Below are 21,150 nucleotides of genomic sequence, written 5' to 3'. Positions count from 1 at the left end.
ATGATGAAATGGGTGTGAACTGGTGATACTCCTGCACACCAGCCAGTGTCAATTGGGTCATAGAAAGAACACTTTACAAATGTTTGACTCACTCACACCACAGTTGAAGACCAAGTCCCATCGCATTACACTCAGGAGTAATGTGAGCCTAGAGCATAAACCAGGGCTGCAGAATGGAGCCTGTATAGAAGAGATCCTCTTCCATTTGTATTGACTCCACTCCCAGCCATGGAGAATGCTTGCTCTCCTAGGCACACCTGACCAGCCCTCCAACCAGTAACACTTTTGTGATCTCTGACCTTCTCCTGCTGCCAATACCAGTCTAGATATGCTGATACCACCAGCCTATTGCTGAGAACCTGTGCCAGGAGACAGCCTGGCTCTCCCCGGTGTGCTAATTTAATTAGGCTGGCTATCCCTGCGCCTGCCATATCAAAATGGACAGTGATGGTCCTCATTCCCAACTCCTCTGATCTCTTCCTTCCAGAGCGTCTCACCTCCCTGATCCTGTTTCTGATCCAGATGCCCAAACTATACCCGCCCTCACTTTCATCAGAACCCACCTCTCCCACACTCTGCCACGTCTTGACCCCTGTGGTTTCCTACCCTCGTCTTCTCTGGTGCTCTACCGGGTGAGCCAGGAAAGGCAGAAGTGGAACAGGAAGCCATAGCCATGGTTCTCTGCTCTTTTTCAGATGTCGTTGCTGTCTCAGAGAGATCGGTGTGCTGAGTTCCTGAAAACATGGCCATGTCCTCATAGAGATCAGTCACCGGGAAAAAAAAACAGTCCTAGAGAGACAGGACATGGGCCTCTGTGCATTAACAAAAGATAGAGACTCTGCGGTATCATTACCATTAAACAGATCAGCATGACAGTTGCTTCTGAGTTTCAGCATCCTTGGAGTCTTCTTCTGCAGACAGCAATTTCTAGACCTCTGCTGCTTCAGTTCCTTCCCTCCAGGGCCGTGGTTCTCAACCTTCCTAATGCTGTGACCCTTAAGTGCTGTTCCGCATCTTGTGGTGACCCCAACCATGAGATGGTGTTTGCTGCTTCATAATTACAGGTTTGCGACTGTTAGGGAGAGTAATGTCAATATCTGACAGGCAGGATGTCTGATATGCAATCCCCCAAATTGGTTATGACCCACCGCATGAGAAACACTGTTCTGTGAGCTCCGTCATCTGAAGACGGCCGGTGGCGACCTTCCCTGGAGAAGAGTGGGTGGTAAGCATCCTCCTGTTCCTGGCCCCTGGCAGCAGGCTTGGGAAATGCAGCAGTGAAGCCCGTAGCCATGGGAAGATGACCTGACCAGTTTACCTCTTCTTCAAGGCTTACTCCACGCTGATTGCACATAAGCCCCTTTCCAGGAATTTGCCCTTGCTTGTCTTCCCCGGAAGTAGCTTCTTTTGTGTCTCCTCATATTCAGTGTGGCATCTTTTTCATAATTGCTCTTGAATTACAGACACCTAAAATCAGATTTCGTCAGTCTGGTAATGGCCAACCCATTTGGGCCTGGATTGCACCTAGCTCGTCTCCTCCCCTCAACATTGATTAACACATGGTAGTCGCTCAATAAATATTTGTTCGATAAGTTGGGTTGTCTAGGAATTTGAGAGTCTGGTAAATGAGAGCTATGTCAACCACACTAGTGGACATACATTATATATTTCATATTAGGCTTATTCCATGATATTGGACCTTTCTTATATTTGGTTTGTAATGCTACCCGCTGAGTCCTCCTTAGCTGTCTACAGTTCTCCCAGTGGCCTTGGCCTGTCCCTCCCTCGGATGTGCTTGCCTGGCTATTTTTTGAAAGGCTCCATCCTCCTCTGTCACGCCTAACCTAAGAATCACCTGAGTCTACCTTTACATAAAATAAAATAAATAGGACTGAGGAGATAGTCCATTTGTTCAAGCATGATGCATGCACAAGGGCCTGAGTGTGAGCCTCTAAACCAATTTAAAAAGTAGGAGTGTTGTAGCTAGCTTGAAATCTTCATGCTGAGGAGACTGGGGATCTCTGGGGCTTGCTAGTTGAATTGGTGAGCCCTAGCCCAAAACCAAGGTCAACAGACTCTGCCCTCTGGCCCTGTCTCGCTCCACAGCTCCAGCTACATCTTGTTTTAGTGAAGGCACACACCCCCGGTTCTCCAAGCCAATCTTTCTCTTGTTCCTTCCTTATGGTTTTTGTTGGTTGTTGTGGCCTGGCCTGAAATTCACATGATGGATTCTCCAGCCCGGATATGGCTTCTTCTGTGTCTGACTCATGGCTCCACATGTGAAAAATAGGATATTTCTCTGAAACCCTTGGAAGCAACACTTTGAAACAGTTGTATTGCAGTGGAACAGGGCTGCCACCATTCCTCTTCCTCTAAAGAATGCCTGGGGACCTGGTTTTCCACTCCCCGTGGCCTTTGCCAACAGCCCCTACCAGGTTCACTACGCTTTCCTATGCCGACTTTTATCATTTCCTATCCATCATGCTCTTGCGTGCCCAGAGGAGACAGCCCTAACTTCAAAATCAGTTTCCCTTGTTTCAGGGAGAGGTGCTGGGAGGGAGCCTGGGGTGGCTAGACCAAATCCATCCTTGAACTGTGTCTAGATTGAGACAGGAGAATAACAATGACAGCACCTGTGCTGTACTTGGGAGGCAGAGTCAGGCGGATCTCTGTGAGTTCGAGACCAGCCTGGTCTACAAGAGCTAGTTCCAGGACAGGCTCCAAAACCACAGAGAAACCCTGTCTCGAAAAACCAAACCAAACAAACAAACAAAAAAAAAAAACCCTTCAATATAAAAGGGAGTGAGAACGTGTTCTGGGATGCTTGCTCACTGAGCTCTTCACCCCAGCATGGGACAGCTAGCAGCATCACTCCTAAGCAAAGGAATTCGGTTTTTGCTACCTCACAAGGGCACAAGCTAATGGAGGGGGTCCTGGGCCCTTCTACCATCGGCTTCATGTTGGGCCCCTTCCCTTCCCCTTGGTCCTCCAATGTCTGAAAGGAGAAAGGAGCTATTGATTAGTGCACCTGTTAATAGATTTGTTTCTTCCTCATAAGGCCGAGCAGACTCAGTGATTTTGAATTTAAGTAGGCTTTTCTTCTGGCTCCCTAAGCTCCCGACTCAAATTACTTTAGAAAACACCAAAGGCCAAACTTGGAGGTGCTGAGGATGGTGTCAAGAGCAACACCACCCAAAATAAAACCTGGTCCCTAGCCTTCCGACTGTGAATGACAACCGGCTCCTGGTGCAAAACGGAGCTTTTTCTCCTTCCTCATGGCAAACCATGTGAAGCCAGTCTGAAGAGCCTCTGTGAGGAGTGCTAGACTTCATGACTCAGGCGCAGGGAAGCAGGTGGCGGTTAAAGAAAGAATCAAGGGAAACTTTCCTGTTCTGTTAGTTTGGAGAGTTTTGTGCACAGAAGAGACCCCAGTCGAAGCTGCCATCAGTTTCCGCGTTGCTATGCCTCCATGGCTGCTCGTGTTTGGGTTATCGCACGTCACCTCTTTAACAAAAGTCAGCATAGACAGGGTGGTGGTCCATTCCCCAGCAGCTCTGGATCGGCAGCATCTGACATTTAGGGGCTTCCCAAGGCAGCGCTCTACACCTGGTCCTCTTGCTTCCAAGCAGCAGGTACTTTTTGCCATGACCTCTGCCCACTCACCATTGAGATTTTGGTTGTATAGCCAAGCTCTCTCACTTACATGCTGTGCTTTAGAATATGAGTCACGTGTGCCTTAGTTATTTTCCTTGTGGCCATGACAGAACGCCTGATAAAAGTAAGGCAGAGAAGGAATGGCGTATTCTGGGTGATGGTTTGAGGGCACATTTGATGATGGCAGAGGATCGTGAGGTAATGGTCACCTTGTGTCTTCTGCTGAAACAAAGAGGGAGATGAGTTCTTGCATGTGGCTCGCTTTCTTCTTCCATGTATGACAGCCTAGAGAAGGGCGCCATCCACATATAGGATGTGCCTTTCCTCTCACCCTAATCTAGAAGCTCTGGCCCAGACATGCCCACGGGCTTGTCTCCTAGGTAGTAGAGTGTTGTAATAGGAGCGGCGGGGCTGTGTCCCCGCCACCCAGCTGCCCACATGGCTAGCTTATGCCCTGAAATAATTACACGGAAACTGTATTCTTTTAAACACTGCCTGGCCTCTTATTGGCTAGCTCTTACATATCGGTCTAACCCATTTCTAATATCCCTGTAACACCACGAGGTGTCTTACCAGGGAAGATCTTAACCTGTGTCTGTGTCCAGTAGGAGAATCATGGCGACTCCCTGTCTCAGCTTCTTTCTCCCAGCATTCTGTTCTGTTTACTCCTCCCACCTATGTTTTAACCTATGAGGCCAAGCAGTTTCTTTATTACTTAACCAATGACCTTCCTCCATCAGTAGAGATCCTGCCAAGTTGGCATTATTAACATCACAACTCGGCACCATGTCAAATGGAAACTCAAGTAGATCATTTTCAAGTCACAGTTTCCGACCCCTTGTTAAACATCTCATAGTCAAAATGCATTTTATCCGCCTTTAAAGTCCCTCCAGCCTTTAAGAGGTCTAACCCCTTCGAGAGCGGATGAGCAGAGCCCCCTCTGCGCCTGGGCAGTGTCTCAGCACTGCGTTTCCTATACCATAAAAACAAGTTTCATGCTTCTAACAGTCAAGGGCACAGAATAAATGTTCCCTTTCTGAAACGTGGAGATGGGAACATAGCAAAGACATATCAGACCAAAGCAGGACCCAGATTAAGCAGGGCAAATGGGAAATCCCACAGCTCAGTGTTTGGTCTCTGGAGCTCCTGATGGAGCCATCTGAGGTCCAACAGGTTTGCATTGCCTCACCCTCCAGCTCCGCAATCCTGTGGCACTTGTGACCTCTTCCCCAGGTCAGCTCTACTCCTCACATGCAACCCTCCTCTGGTGCCATCCCGGGGTCCTGACATGCAACCCTCCTCTGCTGACATCCCGGGGTCCTGACATGCAACCCTCCTCTGCTGACATCCCGGGGTCCTGACATGCAACCCTCCTCTGCTGACATCCCGGGGTCCTGACATGCAACCCTCCTCTGCTGACATCCCGGGGTCCTGACATGCAACCCTCCTCTGCTGACATCCCGGGGTCCTGACATGCAACCCTCCTCTGCTGACATCCCGGGGTCCTGACATGCAACCCTCCTCTGCTGACATCCCGGGGTCCTGACATGCAACCCTCCTCTGCTGACATCCCGGGGTCCTGACATTACCACCATCCTATCACTTCCATCAAAACTTGGGCTTTTCCTTCATGCCATGGACCCTGAGGCCCTCACCTATGGATGTGACTTCAGTAGCCATCTGGGACTTTGGCTTAAGCCTCCGTTCCTTCTTTTGTTTCGGTTTGTTTTTTTAATTAGGGTCTCATTATGTACTCCTTCCTATTTCGCTGGCATTGCACCCTTTATGTAAATCAGACTAGCCTTAAATTCTTGTTGACTGCCTCTGCATCTCCAGTGCTGAGATTATGTGAGCACCTCTGTGTCTGGCTTTCATCCTTCCGTTTTTCGTGTATGTTTAACAAGTAGCATGTGGACTACTTGCTGACCTTGGGGCATATTACCACAGGTGGCTGTGTTTGATCAGGGTAGCCCTTCACCAGCTTGCTCAGGTTAGTCTCTCTTGATGAATTTGGGGTTCCGCAAGAGGTTTTCTTCAGTGGGTGGGGTTCTGCTTTCAAGAGTACCTTCCCAGCTACCCCAGTGCTGAGAAGGCGGCTGGTTCTGACTGGGGCCCATTCTTCTCAACAACTGCATTCTTCCTGTTGAAAACTTTAACCTCCTTTCCTGACAATGGGCACATCTTTCTTCTCATTTCCTCTACTTGTTGCTGTTTGTCATTGCCTACCTGGAAAAGAATAGTGAACACTAGCCTGTCTTGAAAGTCACTCTGCCAAGCCATTGATTTTGAGTTCAACTACCCTCAAGCCGGAGTGTGAGTATAACCTGAATGGCCCCTAGCCCAGTTCTCAGTAGAGTCTGTATTCCCCTGTGAATCTGCATGGCTTCACCCTCTGCTCTCTCAGAATTCCCACCAGAACAGTCTGGTCAGCTCTGTTTATAGTGTCCTAATGGTTTTCTAGCTCAGTGTTCCAAACTCCCACATTCTTCCCATAGATGGGATCCAAAGACCTACAGTCCACATGATCAGACTCATATGAGCAATGGCCCCACTTCTATTTTTCATGGGTTTGGATGTATTTCTTTTTATTAATTCATTGAGCATTTCATACCTGCATACAATGTATTTTGACTTATCCATACACTTCCCTTATCCTCTCCAACCTCTTCCGAAATTTGTGTCTTTTAAAAAGATAACCCTAGGAGTTTGTTCTGTCCTCCCCAGAGGCTAATGAGGGTGGGTCTGACCCCAACTTAACAGGTGGCCCCACTTCTCAATCCTCATTTTATATGATAGAGAGGTATTTTTTTTTCTTATATCGACATACCTGACAGAAACCCTCTTCAGGAAGAAAGGGCTTATTTGGGTTCACATTGGAGCATACAGTACTGAATGACAGCCAAAGTTTGATGGCAAGAGTTGTCATACTTACAATTAGGAAGCGTAGAGGAAGCAATTAGAATGGCTCTTCTCAGCTCAGCTTTTCATTTCCATTCAGCTCAGAATCCCACCCAACCCATGGAACGGTGCTACCCACATTTAGAGTGGGTTGTTCCACTTCCGCCTATCCAATCTGGAAGCTCCCTTACGTAATACCCAGAGTTTTTTTTTCCCCCCGGTGGTCTAGATCCTGTCAGGTTGACAGTGTTTTCCATCACAAGATGCTCAGGTATAAGAAAGGCGACCTACTGGGAGATGGCTGCTAGTGAAAGAGTAACCAAAGGAGGGACACACCCCACCATGGGGGCCACATAAGAACACCAATGGAAGTCCAATGGTGGAAAGCACAGGTCACCTCTAAGCAGAGCCCTTTAATGTTTCATAAAAAGGACAGATAAAGGCAAACATCCTAGAATTGTTTAATTGCAAGGCTCCTAACGGTAGAGGCTCTTCGCAGTCATCTGGCACCTAGAGCTAGGTCAGTAGCCATTGTGAATTGTTAGCTGCTATGAACAAGCTCCATAGAGGAAGAGCAAGGGATGGGCTCTGGATCCATTGGCTTGGATATAAAAGATGTCCTAACTCTCACGCTAGCCCTGGAAGTTGTCCACTTTGTGTAATTACTGAATAACCCTGGGAGATCAGCTCCCCCAGCTCAGCGGGGCCCCAGATGTTCAAACATGCAGAAGCTAAGATCCATGGTTTCATGAACTTGGTAGCCCCCGGGCACATGAGACTAGGCTGGCTTTCGCTGTGTGATGCTTGCATCCGGGTCCCTGCTCCTCAGCCACTTGTGTGGGGTCCCGTTCCGCTGCCCTCGTCATATACTTACAAATATGTAAGGGCTGGAAACTGACAGCTCCCAGTTTTGCCACGCTCCCTGCCTGCTCAGCCAGCTTCCCAGGGCCTAGGTTTAGGGACATCTTCTTCATGAAAATCTCTGATTTGTGATGGGGACGGGAGTGAGCATCCATCTAGGAAGTCCTAGGCTCAGAGATCTACCCCTGGATGTTCTTGTAAAAAAATTCCTGCTTCTCATGTACTCCCTCTTCCTTAGAATCCAGATAAAATCCAGGACTCTAGCACACATGGGCTTGCCCTTTTTCTTCTGCCCTCTGCTTTTCCGGTCAAGGACCATTTGTTTCGCTGGAGTGTCACGCATCCAAGGCCTGCTTTCTGACCCTGCGCTGTACCTTCATTCCAGAAGTTGTATTTTGCTTAGGGTTGGTTAGTATGTGTGAGTTTTCTTGAAACCACTTGCTGGGCACATCTGGACAGGACAGGTTGATATCTGAACTTTATCATCTTTAAGCATAACGCATATCATTTATGTGTTCACATGAAACAGACTATACCCCTCAGAGAGCTGCCGTGTGAGGCTTAGGTTATCCCCGGTGATCCAGGATAGGCTCTAAAACTGGTTTGCTTCTCACCTTTCACTGCCCACAAGATGAGTGTGTTTACAGACCTGACCAAGGAGCATGTGGGATGTACCTACTTGCCTCCAGGTTTTCAGGGTCCAGAACGTCCTGTGACTCTTGCCGTATTTCTGATGTCTACACCTATGTGTATTTATGCAATGTGTATGTTCTTGTTTTTCTGTGGGGGCATTTGGGGTGCCTTCATCTCTGCCAACTGAATTAACTGTTTTGCCATCAAAAACAACCAAAAGCAAAAATGGCTTTCTAGTTCCCTGGGTGGGTGCTGGCTGATTTCATTGGTTGCCCGAGGCAGTGCGGCAGTCTCCTTCCAAGTCCCACTGTGACTTAGGCTTCCCTAGTTCCCATGCCACCGTGTTATCTCCAGGGGAGACTGTGGCCCAGTTAATGTCTAGCAAGGGTGAGCTAAGAGGAAAAGAACATGTGGAAGTCAGGCACCGAGCTCTCCCACAGGCCACTTTAGCTCCAGGGGATGTCGCTGGAAGGCATGCATGTTTATGGTCTTTGCAGGGGCAGAAGAAAGCAGCTTCAACTGCAGAGATGGCTTTAGAGATAGAGTCCACCCACACAGCTTGGTTAAACCGCTGTCTGGTTGGTGGGAAACGTGGACCTAGGGAGTCAACCAAGTTCCTTGCCAACCATCTGATTTTACAGTAATGCTTTCTTACCTTTTCTTTCTGTATGGTTGTCTCAGAACGCCAACCTGGTGCCCTTAACGAAGTAAAGCAAAATTTCCTATGTATGCCATACTCTTTTTACGTTGTGCTTCCTGAACTCAGTGTTTGCATTCCCAAGGAAGTGTCTGGTGCTCTGCCCGTTTCCAGGAAGTGGGATTCAGCCTGGACTTGTCGTTGCATGCAGGAGTTACACCTGTGTTGAGCACAAACTAATTTTCTTTCTTTTCTTTCTCTTCCTCCCAGGACTATACCTTAACTATGTATTTTCAACAATATTGGAGAGATAAAAGGCTCGCCTATTCTGGGATCCCTCTCAACCTCACGCTTGACAATCGAGTGGCTGACCAGCTCTGGGTGCCCGACACATATTTCTTAAATGACAAAAAGTCATTTGTGCACGGAGTGACAGTGAAAAACCGCATGATCCGCCTCCACCCTGATGGGACAGTGCTGTACGGGCTCAGGTCTGTCCGCTCTGCAGGGCCGCTGTACGGGCTCAGGTCTGTCCGCTCTGCAGGGCCGCTGTACGGGCTCAGGTCTGTCTGCTCTGCAGTGCCGCTGTACAGGCTCAGGTCTGTCTGCTCTGCAGGGCCTCTGTATGGGCTCAGGTCTATCTGCTCTGCAGGGCTCAGGTCTGTTCTGCAGGGCCCAGGTCTCTCTGCTCTGCAGGGCCAAAGCAAGGGCTCAGGTCTGTCCGCTCTGCAGGGACCATTTTGAAGTTGTGGGGTACGCTGGCAGTGAGATTCTCCTTAGATTAGCTGATAAATATCCACGAGACATTCTAAGCTTTGCAGAAAGGAAACCCTCATCCCTGGAATATATGGTGCGTTACTGTTCTTACAAGAGTCACCAAAAGTTACAAAGCAGCCTTCTTGGATAGTTTGTATATAATTGGGTTGCCATCTCTGAGAACACAGATTCCCATATCAGAAAGCACAGAGACCTGTAATTAATATTCCCCTGACACTTGAAAGGCTTAAATAGTTGTTTTCCCAAAGCGAGCTGCACTGCTTAATTAGAAGGCGTCTATTGTGCAGATTTAAGGTATAGGCTCAGCTGTACTCTATGGAGGCAATGCCGAGAGCCCGACACAGGAGACGGAGATTTCTCCAGGGCTTACGATGGAGTCAGCTATCTGAAAGCCAGGCTACCCCCTGAGTTGCACAGAGGTGGTCCAGGACTTCCCTGCTTCCTAGGAAATGACCCAATCTTCCTATGATGCTCCACCCTGCTGTTTTATAATTGTATGTTATCAATTTGCTGAACAACATTCTCAAGTCCTGTTTCTGCATGGATTTTGCACTGATTTTGCTGCAGGGCTGCTGTTGTTCGGTACGGATGTGTGGATGCACCTGTCTGACTTCCTTGATGTTCTGGGTTAAAAGTGGCCTTGAGGCCTTCTGGGAAATGGCCGGCAGTTTTGAATGAAACATTATGTGGGTCTCTTGGAGGAAGTCCTATCTCAACTTGCTGTGAGTGCAGGACTTTTTCAGAAGACTCCAATAGTTTTAAAAGTAAAACACCAACTCGAATGTGTTGAAATCTACCTCCCGTGGTGGGTAGAGTCTCTGGATTGAATAGAGGAGATTGTTTAGTTTAGCCTTAACTAGAAAATATTGAATGTCTTCTTTAGCCAACCACACTATTGTAGCCAAAGTAGGGATTTCTGCCAACTCAGACCTTTCTAAGTAGAAGGGAATATTAGTGCATGTGGATAGAACTGTGATGGTGTCTCACCGGAGTCCAGTCTGATGTTCTGTGGCCAGGTCGAGCAGTTTATACTTTTACCCCACAGTGAGACATTCGGTTCCAGCATAAGGAAGTCATGATAATGCGTTGGTCTCGCCGGAAGAGCACCTACCCTGACACGACCATTCCCCTCACCAAAGTCGAGGCCGCTGTGTGTGTGTATGCCCTGTTTGTCCACACGTGTGGATGTGAGTGTAGGGACCTGAGTTCATGTCTGTGTGTGCATGTGAATATGTGCATATGTGTCCGTAAAGCAGGCAAACTGGGTAGGAATAGCAAAGAAAATCGCTGACATTTTGCCTTTTTTAAAACAAAGCATGCTCTTTGGGTTCTCTTCCTTTATTTTTTTTTATTCTTCATTTAAAAATATTTTCCTCATGGTCCCTCTTTTTTTATTTTGCATGTACTTATTTTGGGTGTGTATTCATTCAAGGAGGATAGGCTACCTGGAGGAATTGCTTCTCTCCTTCCACCCCATGGGTATCCAGAACTAAACTCAGGTTTCAGGCTTGCTGCCTAACGTCTTTCCCCATGAGTTGTTTTGCTGGCCCCGCATTCTTTCTTTATTTATTTTGACGGAAGTAAACTCTATCAATTTGCCTTTGGTAAAATCAAAGGACTGTAACTTTGGGGAATAGCTTACGTAACATGCACACAAGTTTAGGAATTTCATTTCAAGGTGTCAAATTCCATGCCAAACAAAAGGGAAGAGTACAAAATAGAAAACCAAGCGAACAATGAGGAAACTGTTTTCTAAAATTGTAGCTTTGCGTCACACTTGGCCTACAAAGTAAGAACTGCTGCAGTAATAAGTCAGGGGACCTTTCATGATAGCCTTGCACAGCAATCTAACCATCACCGTTTGGTTAACTTTCCATCAGTTTCCTGAAGTCAGGAAGCAGCTTCCTTGCAGCTTTTCCCCCCAGGAACGATTGTCTCATGCTTCTCCATCCTCATGGAGATTCTCCTATTTCTATAATAATTCTTCACATTGCTGAGGACCTCCACAAGCCCCCGTAAGTCCAGACTGAGCAGCCTATCCTATGCATATAATGACTGCACAGTTGGCTGCTGGCTTCTTAGAAGTTGGCTAGCCTATGCATTCTCTAATGCAAAACAGGATGTCTTCACAGAGTTTAAGGAGCTTTTGAACAAAAATCACGTTAATAATTAAAGATGCTGATTAATGTTTAAAGTTCACATAGACACATATGTATCCTGTGCTACCCTGTGACGTATATTCCAGCCTTTCATAGAGAAAAATGTAAATTTTTCTCCATAAAAATAAGGTGGTGTCAGCCTTACCTGTCCTCAGCCCTTCTTTCTCTGATTGCTACTTTTGCTGAATGGCAGTAGGCACATAGCAAGCCAGAGCTAAGTCAACATCTCAAGCCTGGATGATACACTGTATCTCTTGGTAAATAGGATCAGACGCTCCTCAGTTTTCAGTATTGTGGCATCTTTATCAACTCATCAGAAGTTGAACACAATGTAATTATAATCCATAGACTCTTCCAAGCCTACAGCATGTGGGTGCTCAATGGGACAGTGGACATTTCATGTCTTTGTCTGGAGCTTGAGGTTGACTAGGAGCTGTGGATTCTAACTGATGCCCAGCCATGTAACAAGGGCTCCTAAAAAAAGAGCAAGATTCAAAATCCAAAGTCAGTTTTCTCCTGAAGACCCTTTGCTTTTACATAGGAACACCAGAAAGCTGAAACTGACCCTACAGACATCAGCGGTGTCTGTACTGTGTGTGGGAGACTGCGCCAGTCAAACGCCCCATAGTCCTGGCCTGCTGTCTCCATCCTCAGGAGGCACCGCGGCTGGAGTCCCACCCAGAAGAGGGCGCTTCCCTCCTGGTTGTGGGTGTCAGAATGATTGCACCTGAGCCCACTGTTGGACCCTGAGCTCTTTCTTCAGCCCAGCTAGTGCCTGCACTGGTGATAAGCCGCTACTTTTGAGTTTCTGAGTTTCTTTTCCTTCACATAGAGCCATGGTGCACCAGAATCAAGGGGGCTTCGGCATTTTCCAGGAAAGAGAAAACTCTTTGGCTATAGACCAGAGGCAGCATACATTAATACCTCAGCTCGGTCTCGTTCTGGGAAAGCATTGATTTTTCACGCTGCTGATGGTCTGACCCACAACTTCCCGAGAACAGTAATGAAAGGTCAGTGGTACTGGGAACTGTTTCATGAGTTCCTTAGTGGTCACTGACTTGGGCACAGCGGACCCCCTTGGCAGACTGAGCCTCTAGCATAGGTAACGTGCTGTGATGCTAGGGGAATCTGTGGATAAGGCATAATGCTGTTCTGACAGGAATGCACCTTTAAAGTTTGCTTTGGGCACTCCTGCCTTTCAGGGTATCAGAAAGGTCTTAGCTGCCAAGGGCTCCTGGACTCAGGGGCCGTTAACCACCCCTGTATGCCCAGCTTCTCTACTCTGCCCTCAGACGTCTTCCCTCTCCATCTTCTCTGCCTTCTTTTCAATGTCTGGATCCTCTTGAAATATCTTACTTTGCCCCATTAAACATTGTGCTGTTTTGTGCTGTAGGTTAATAAGGAAATTACAAATATAATGCCACTTGCCCTATAACACACTGAAGTTGAATGGTGGTCATCAAAGCACAGTAGCATATTTTGATGGGAAATATAAAAATATTTTGGACAATACACTATAATGTTCCTACCCGATGATAAAAGCTACTGCTGAGAATTATTAATGTAACTATTCCTGTGGTTAAAAGTTTGAATGCATCGTTGAATCAAACCTAAAGTAGATTTGAAAAGATCCAAATTGAGACTTATGATTGATTCAGAATTTTATTTTAAAGCTATTATTTTTTTATGGTCCCTTAGTCAACTCTGTTTACTGCAGAGAAGATCTGAGCTTCATGAGGTATTGGGAATGTCAACATGTTGGGGTCTCCACTGAACCCGGCCTTCATGTTCACAGCTTTATGTCATGGCCTCTGGTGACCCGGTTTTCAGGATTTCTCTGCTATGCCATGCCCGTCCTCGGCAGCTCTCTGAAGTGTGGAGGAAGAATCTATGATCTCCTCACCCTTGCAGCTCTCAGGCTTCCCAAGCCACTGCTCTGTGGATTGCACCGCCAAGCTTGTTGGCCAGTTCAGGATGGACACTCCCCGCTGTGAGCCACGTCAGCCATGATCTTTGTGTGTAGTGTTATTTTATTTTTAAGTTTTTCTAGGAACAGGGAACCCTTCAGGCTTTCCTCTTTCACGCGCTGGAAGCTTACCCAGGAGGTGTTTTGCCCTCTGCACACCATTCCCATTGTTGTCGTGCAGCCTCGGAAGTCAGGATGTCACTCCCTAGTGGCTCCTCTCTCCTTAACATCACAGCCTCTCTTTCGGCCTGCGCATTGGCTGCAACAGAAGCTCCCTAGTGCTCTTCTTCCCTCCAAACCGTACATTTTGTATTTCTTTATGTCCCACTTTCTCTTTTTCATTTTAGATCTGCCTAATAGTTATCAGTCACAACCAACCCATAGACCCAGCATTATACTTGCTCTGCCAAAGAAATGAGTCCAATCGCTTTTAGTGCAGCTAGCCTTGGGCAAGGTCTCAGGACAAGGACAGAAGGCATCACTTACCAAAATGTCCCATGACTGACCTCTAGCCCAGTTACCGATATTTAAATCTGAATCCTCTATCTTCTACATTGCTCTCAGCATAACCGTCTTCCAGGCTCCAAAGAGACTGAGCTGTTTAGCTGTGTTCATGGCAAAAATAGGCTTTTTAGTTCAAGATTTCAAAGTCCTTCACATCTGCTCCCCGAATCCAAACGGTCAGGTTCTTCACAACAGCGAGTCTCTAGTACCTATTTCTCTATTAGTTACTCTTGAATTGCTGTAATAAGACATCATGAGTTTATTTTGCTTTAGATCCAAAGGGAAAGTCCAGAATGGCAAGGGAAGCCTGGAGACAGGCAGCCAAGAGCAGGAAGCTAAGAGATTACATCATTAGTCATAAATACAAAGTGTAGAGAGGGGGGCTGGAGAGATGGCTCAGTGGTTAAGAGCATCACCTGCTCTTCCAAAGGTCCTGAGTTCAATTCCCAGCAACCACATGGTGGCTCACAACCATCTGTAATGAGGTCTGGTGCCCTCTTCTGGCCTGGAGACATATACGCAAACAGAATATTGTATACATAATAAATAAATAAATAAATAAATATTTTAAAAAAAACAAAGTGTAGAGAGGAAATTAGAAGTGGGGGTAAGGCTATAAACATTCAAAGCTTGCCCCCCAAAACATAGTTCTTCCAAAAAAAAGCCACACCTCCAAAAGGTTCCATAACCTCCCCCAAACAATGCCACCAACGGGTCACCAAGTATTCAACTACATGAGACTTTTGTCATTCAAAACACCACAGTATAGAAAATCATCTAGCCCCACTAATCTCGTATTGCTAATAATTTAGTGAACACTCTTTTTTTTGGGGGGGAGGATTTTTTTTTCGAGACAGGGTTTCTCCATGGCTTTTGGTTCCTGTTCTGGAACTAGCTCTTCTAGACCAGGCTGGCCTCGAACTCACAGAGATCCTCCTGCCTCTGCCTCCCGAGTGCTGGGATTAAAGGCATACGCCACCACCGCCCGGCTTAGTGAACACTCTTAACCATTTTAGTTTAATACTTACATTGTTTATTGTAGTGAGGTTTTTTTTTCATTTAAAATAGTTTTTTTTCTCTTTTTCCTCCCTGCTCCAAAGGAGCAATGAGCTGACAGAGTATGGTTCCTGCTCATTCTCCTACGGCGTGGGTGCTGTCTGTGCTCACCATCTAGGGTGGCGGGGCCTTCCAGTTAGGGTAACTAATACGTATTCTTTTGATTCCCAGGTAGGGAAGGGTGTGCTGTGGTGTGCTGTGGTGTATGTGTCTGTGTATGTGTGTGTGTATGTAGAGAGAGAATGTATTAAGTAGTTTCCAGAAATTGTATTAAACACTGAAATATGGCAAGTAAAAACGCAGTCGTTTACATGTATATTTAACCACTATTAAAATGACGCCCATTGCAAGATAAATTTTTAAATGTCAGAAGTAGATATTATTCCTTCATGCTGTGTTCCTATGACTCTTTTCTGTGACTGTTATAAATTAATTTTCCATCTTTATTCATTTTTAAATGTTTATTTTTTATTATATATTAACAATTTATAATCACATCTACTTAAGGAGTAAAAATTGATGTTATGATTTATGCATACCGTGTGGAATAATTGAATCAAACTAGGTATCACATTCCTCCTTAAATATTTAATCTCTCTTGTGGTGAGTAAACTTGACTTTTCCTTTTAGGAATTTATAGTTAGCAATTATGAACTATACAGTACACGCTTGTTCTCCATGCTGAGCAGCAGGTTTGAGAAACAATCTTCCTCTCTGAGTTTTTATAGCCTTTTATTGTTATCATCTTCTTCCTTCTTCTCCCAGTCTTTGCCAGCCCCATTCTGCCGTCTGCTTCTGGCTTTGACTGCTTTAGATACTGCATGCACATCACAAGAGTCAGTTTCCTATGCCTGGTGTGTTTGGAACAGTGTAATGTTCTCCATTTACGTCCACGCTGTCACAAAGGACAGAGCCTCCATTGCTGTGGTACCTAGACAGTATGACATTGTTTATACTACACTTTTTTCTCTGCTAAAGTGTTGGTGGGTAGTTTGGGTGATTCCCTAATTCCACAATGTAGACAATGTTGCACTCAGCATGGGAGTGTAGATATTTCTTAGACAAACTGACTTAAAATCTGTGGGGTAATAGCTCATATTTTTATTTTGTTCTTCAGTGATTTGAAAACCCTGTATACCACTTTTTATAATGGCTATGCTAATTTACATTGTCACCAACAGGGTACAGGGTACTCTTTTCTCCCTCTCCTGGCCGATATACTTCTTCCTGATTTTCTTGGTAGATATCCTTACATATGTGCAATGATGTCTTACTATGCTGTGAACTTCTTATTAGAGGTGATTCTGAGAGTTTTTCATATGTCTGTTGGCCATGTCCCTGCCTTATTTCAAGAAATGTCTCCTTTAAATATGAATGTAAACACCCCTAAAAAGTTCCTTCCCCTAAGTTTTCTGGCTTTCAATAATCTGACTTCTGTTCAAATTCATGATGTGTAGAAATTTCCAGAACACATGAACCATGTTATTGAAATTTCTGAAAGAATTACTTGAGAGACTTGGTAGTGTAGAGTCTGCACGTCTGTGTGTGTTGTGTGTCACGTACAGTCTATCAAATGTTCCAGTGTGCACATCGATGCTTTCTGATTTCCTTTGTGTTTCAATATTATTAACCAAGATTTTTCTTTCTGCATGCTCTGTAATAGAGTATATGATGTAGGGTTACTTATTCATAAGAAGGTCAATATTATTTTAAATATTGGCATGCAAATATATCCTTCATGTGGAAATACTTTGAGCAGATTTTTCTCTTTTCTATTAGTTCTTTGAGAATTTTGTACAATGTATTTTGAAATTTACTTATTCGTGCAGCTTCCTATTTGATTCTTCCAAGTGTGTCCTCCTTCTATATAATCACTCAACTTTGTGTCCTTTAAAAAACCAATCTAGTCCAATTCACGCCCCCCATATATTCTTAGTGTGTGGCCTTCCATTGGAGCGTGGTCAAACCACCAGGGGCTATATTCTTAAGGAAAATTGATTGTCCCTCTCCGAGCAGCAAAAAATATCCAACAGCTCCTCCGATAGGGGTGAGACTTCATTGCTACCTCTCCTCTCGATGATGAACTTTGGTCTGGTGTCCAGAAAGCACCGTTTGAGGGCGGCTATCCACGTTCTCTGCCTTTTACAACTGTTCCACTTCATATTCCACAGTGATTCCTGAGCCTTTGGAGGAGAGTTATGATATGGATGCCCCATTCAGGGCTGAGAATCCTGCTGTCTTTTATTTCCTGGACCTTGATCAGTTGTGGATATGTGTGTTAATCTCCATCTGCTGCAAAATGGAGCTTCTCTCATGAGGGTGGAGTGTTGCCTTAATCTATAGGCATAGGTATAGGACTCAGGTAATACTGTGCCCACTGTGCCCAGTTACTAGAATAAAACTCTGTGGCCTATGGCCTGATGGGTCCCAGGTTCTTATTCTGATAGTTGTACCAGGCATGGATTTCTTCTTGTGGAGCTGGCCTTAAAATTGAATCACACTATTGTCATCTCACCCCACGATGTTCTTGCCATGATACACCAGTGGGCATATTTTGCCAGGGAGGTCATCGCTGTAGCTGGCAGTGTTGACAATTGGAAGATTCACAGTTCCTTTATGCCCTGGTACTATATGCAGCACCTTTCAGCACTGTGAAAGTTAGCCAATGGAGGAGAAGCTGCCAGGTGAATGCCAGCTTGATTTCTTCATGTTCTAGGACTCAAGTATGTGGTATATTCAAAGCTATGGATAAATTCTAGAGGGTAATCGATAGCATTGACTAGCCTGTAAAGTTGGGGTCTATGAGGCTACTCCACAAACTCCAAGAGTAGCCCATTTCTCATACTAGGGTCTTTGTTAGCCTGTGGGTTCTAGTTAAGGACATTGCTACCCTATTATAATGTAACACCAGTTTAACTTGTGTGATGTGTGTGTGTGTCTGCATGATTAGGAAACTTCTACCATTGTAGGTTTTTATATTTTTCAAAAAGCCTTTAGTGTCCTTTAGCCCTCCCAGAGTCTCTCCTTTATTCTGACTGCCAGCCCAGGCCTAGTTGAAGCCTTGCTGTTCCATCACCCCCTTTACTTCATTATGTCACTGTGTTCTATCTTCTTTGAAAGCACATTGTATGGCTCCTTTACCAATTAGCTGGGCATTGTGGATATTCCAAAAGAAACACACGTATCTGAAAAATCAAAGCTGACACCCATAGATAAGAGAAAACATGGGATGTTAGTCTTTCTGGCCCTAACTTACCTCATACAGACTGATGTTGTAAGCAGCTGCGGTGGGCTGCTTTCCCGCCCAGCTCCGAATGGCTAGCTTATGCCCCGAAATAATTACACGGAAACTGTATTCTTTTAAACACTGCTTGGCCCATTAGTTTTAACCTCTTATTGGCTAGCTCTTACATATTGATCTAACCCATTTCTAATATTCTGTGTAGCACCACGAGCTGGCTTACCAGGAAAGATCTTAACCTGCGTCTGTCTGGAGTGGGAGAATCATGGCGACTGCCTGACTCGGCTTCTTTCTCCCAGCATTCTGTCTGTCTACTCTGCCTACCTAATTTTCTGTCCTATTAAAGGGCCAAGGCAGTTTCTTTATTAACCAATGAAATCAACACAAAACAGAAGACTCTCCCACATCAGACTGATGCTTTATCTATTTATTTGAGAATTTCATAATTTTGTTTTTCTTAGCAAGCAGATAGCATTCAATAGTGACAATACACCCTATTTTCATTATCCATTTATCAGCTGATGGAATTCAAGGCTGTTTTTCTTTCATGGGTGTTATGAGAACAGCAATGAACATGAATGAGCAGGTATCTCTACAATGGGTCAGAGAGTCTTTTGGGTATATGCCCAAGAGTGGCATAACTGTGTGGTAGGTCTTTTTTTCTCTTTCTGAGGGATCTTTTATTTCCTTTGTGGCCATCCCGAGTTGTACTCCCGCCATCAGTGACCAAGTGTCCCCATCCCCACATGACAGCATTGGTTGTCATTCGTCATTAGATCTTAGACGTTCCGGCTGGGATAAGATGAAGTCTCAAAGCAGTTTTAATTTGGATGTCCTTGATGAATAAGGATGTTGAACATTTTCCCAAAATGTTTCTCAGCTGTTTATATTTCATCTTTTGAGAACTCTGTATTTAGTCCCGTGCTCCTTTTTAGTTAGGCTGGGTTGTTGTCGTTTTTATTTTGTTTTGTTTGTTTTTTGATGTTTAGATTCTTGAGTTCTTTATGTAATATAGATACTAACTCTCTCTGGGATGCATAGAGGATATTTTTTTATCTCCATTCTATAGGCAACTGATTTGCTTGAGTGACCGTGTCCTTTGCTGTACAGACCCTTTTTAGCTTGACAAGGTCCCATTTCTAATTTTTGGTGTTGATGCTTGCATTGTCAGGGTCCTGTTCAGAAAGGTTATTCCTGTGCTAAGAAGTCTACCTGAGTTTCCTACTGCGTCCTCTGTCAGACTCAGGGATCAGATCTTCTGTTGAGTTCTTGATCAGTTGGAGTTGGGTTTTGCGAAGTCTGAGAAATAAAGAAGTGTCCACTTTTCTTCTTCAGCATGGAACTTACTCAGTTTGACGGGTACCATATTTATTTGAGGAGGGTGTTTTTTTCCTCTCATGTGTATTTGTGGTTTTTTTCTATTTTAAAACATATATCTTTAGGACTGTGGGCTGGTGTGGCAGTCCTCAGTCCTATTCCACTGTTGAGTGAGTCTGTTTTGGGTCAGTACCTTGCTGTTTCATTACTATCGCTCCATAGTATAACTTGAAATATTGGGTGGTTTTTTGTTTTAGTGTGTGTGTACCAAAATTAGATTTAATTTCATTCCTAAAGGCTTATCAGGTTTTCTTGTGAAAGTCTCTGGCTCAAGAAATCTGCTCCAACATGTTAAAATGTTGACACTATTTTCCCCCAAAGTCTGGGAACAGCCACACTACGCGGGTCATACTGCATAGATTGTAGGTGAAGCTTTCTGCCTGTTTCATCTGCATTTTCACACATCTGCTGTAGAGTTGGTGAGGATACTACCTTGAATTTCCCTACCGTGTTTAGGGTCTCTTCCTGTTTTCCTATCTGTCTTGAAAATTCATGTTTTTCAGAAAAATGTTTTAGTTTGGATTTTCTAATCAATTATTATCATGAAGACCATATCGCTTTTTGTATTCTTGGTTATTTTTTTTTTGAGGTGCCAAAATATGTTCCTACAAGTCCCAGAAACCCTCAATATGGTTTAGGACTGATGCCTTGGCACAAAGCAAGCTTGACGGCATGGCTACGGCATGTACCCTTGCACAGCCAGTCTGAGAGGTGTGGTGACAAGAAAGGACGCGATTCTCACGCACCACACCCTATAATCAAATTCAGAACTCCCAGCAGAAGGCCAACAATGGAGAAAAAACATTTTTCCCCCAAAGGAACACAATGAGTTGGCAGCTACTTAGACATGGAGTCTGCTAGATACAACTTTAAACCATCCATCTTAGCGTGCCCTATGGGAGATAAGCGGAAAGATGAGCACAGAACTGAGGAAGTGACGGCTGTCACTGAAGGACATGCACACAACTGACTAGGAAATAGAAATTATAAAAAGAGAGCAAACAGAAATTCTAAGCGCCACCGGTAAAGTGATTGGTTGACTAACAGGGTTCAACTGTAGATTTGAACACAGAGAAGAAAGACTACGTAGACTTGGAAAAGGGACTATTAAAGCTGTTGAATCTGAGGGACGGGAAATAGGAAGAAAGAAGAAAAGCTAACAGAGCCCAATAAACTTCTGAGAAAGCAATAGTAAATCAAAATGTATAGGAATCCTAGGCAATGAGAGTGAGAGTGAAAGAGAGAGAGAGAGAGAGAGAGAGAGAGAGAGTCACTTCTGAAGAAATAGTGACTAAAAGCATCACCAGTCTGATGGATGATATAAATGTACAAATCCAAGAATCTCAGTGAACTCACATAAAGATAGGATCCTATAAAGATAGATCCA

General features: G+C 44.9%; 1 protein-coding gene across 2 annotated transcripts in view; it reads left to right on the top strand.

Annotated features, from left to right (window-relative positions):
• The window catches only part of Gabrb3 (gamma-aminobutyric acid type A receptor subunit beta3), a 233,840-nt gene that overhangs the window by 164,918 nt on the left and 47,772 nt on the right, over positions 1-21,150 (top strand). For both annotated transcript variants that reach the window (XR_012908342.1, XM_075953121.1), the window contains exon 4: positions 8,954-9,174. Coding sequence is in view for 1 of the 2 variants with exons in the window: in XM_075953121.1 (XP_075809236.1) it covers positions 8,954-9,174 (221 nt within the window). In the remaining variant the exon portion in view is untranslated. The remainder of the gene's footprint in view (positions 1-8,953; positions 9,175-21,150) is intronic.

Source organism: Microtus pennsylvanicus, chromosome 18 (genome assembly GCF_037038515.1).
Source record: "Microtus pennsylvanicus isolate mMicPen1 chromosome 18, mMicPen1.hap1, whole genome shotgun sequence".
Classification (NCBI taxonomy): domain Eukaryota; kingdom Metazoa; phylum Chordata; class Mammalia; order Rodentia; family Cricetidae; genus Microtus; species Microtus pennsylvanicus.
This window is presented reverse-complemented; position numbering and strand designations above follow the sequence as displayed.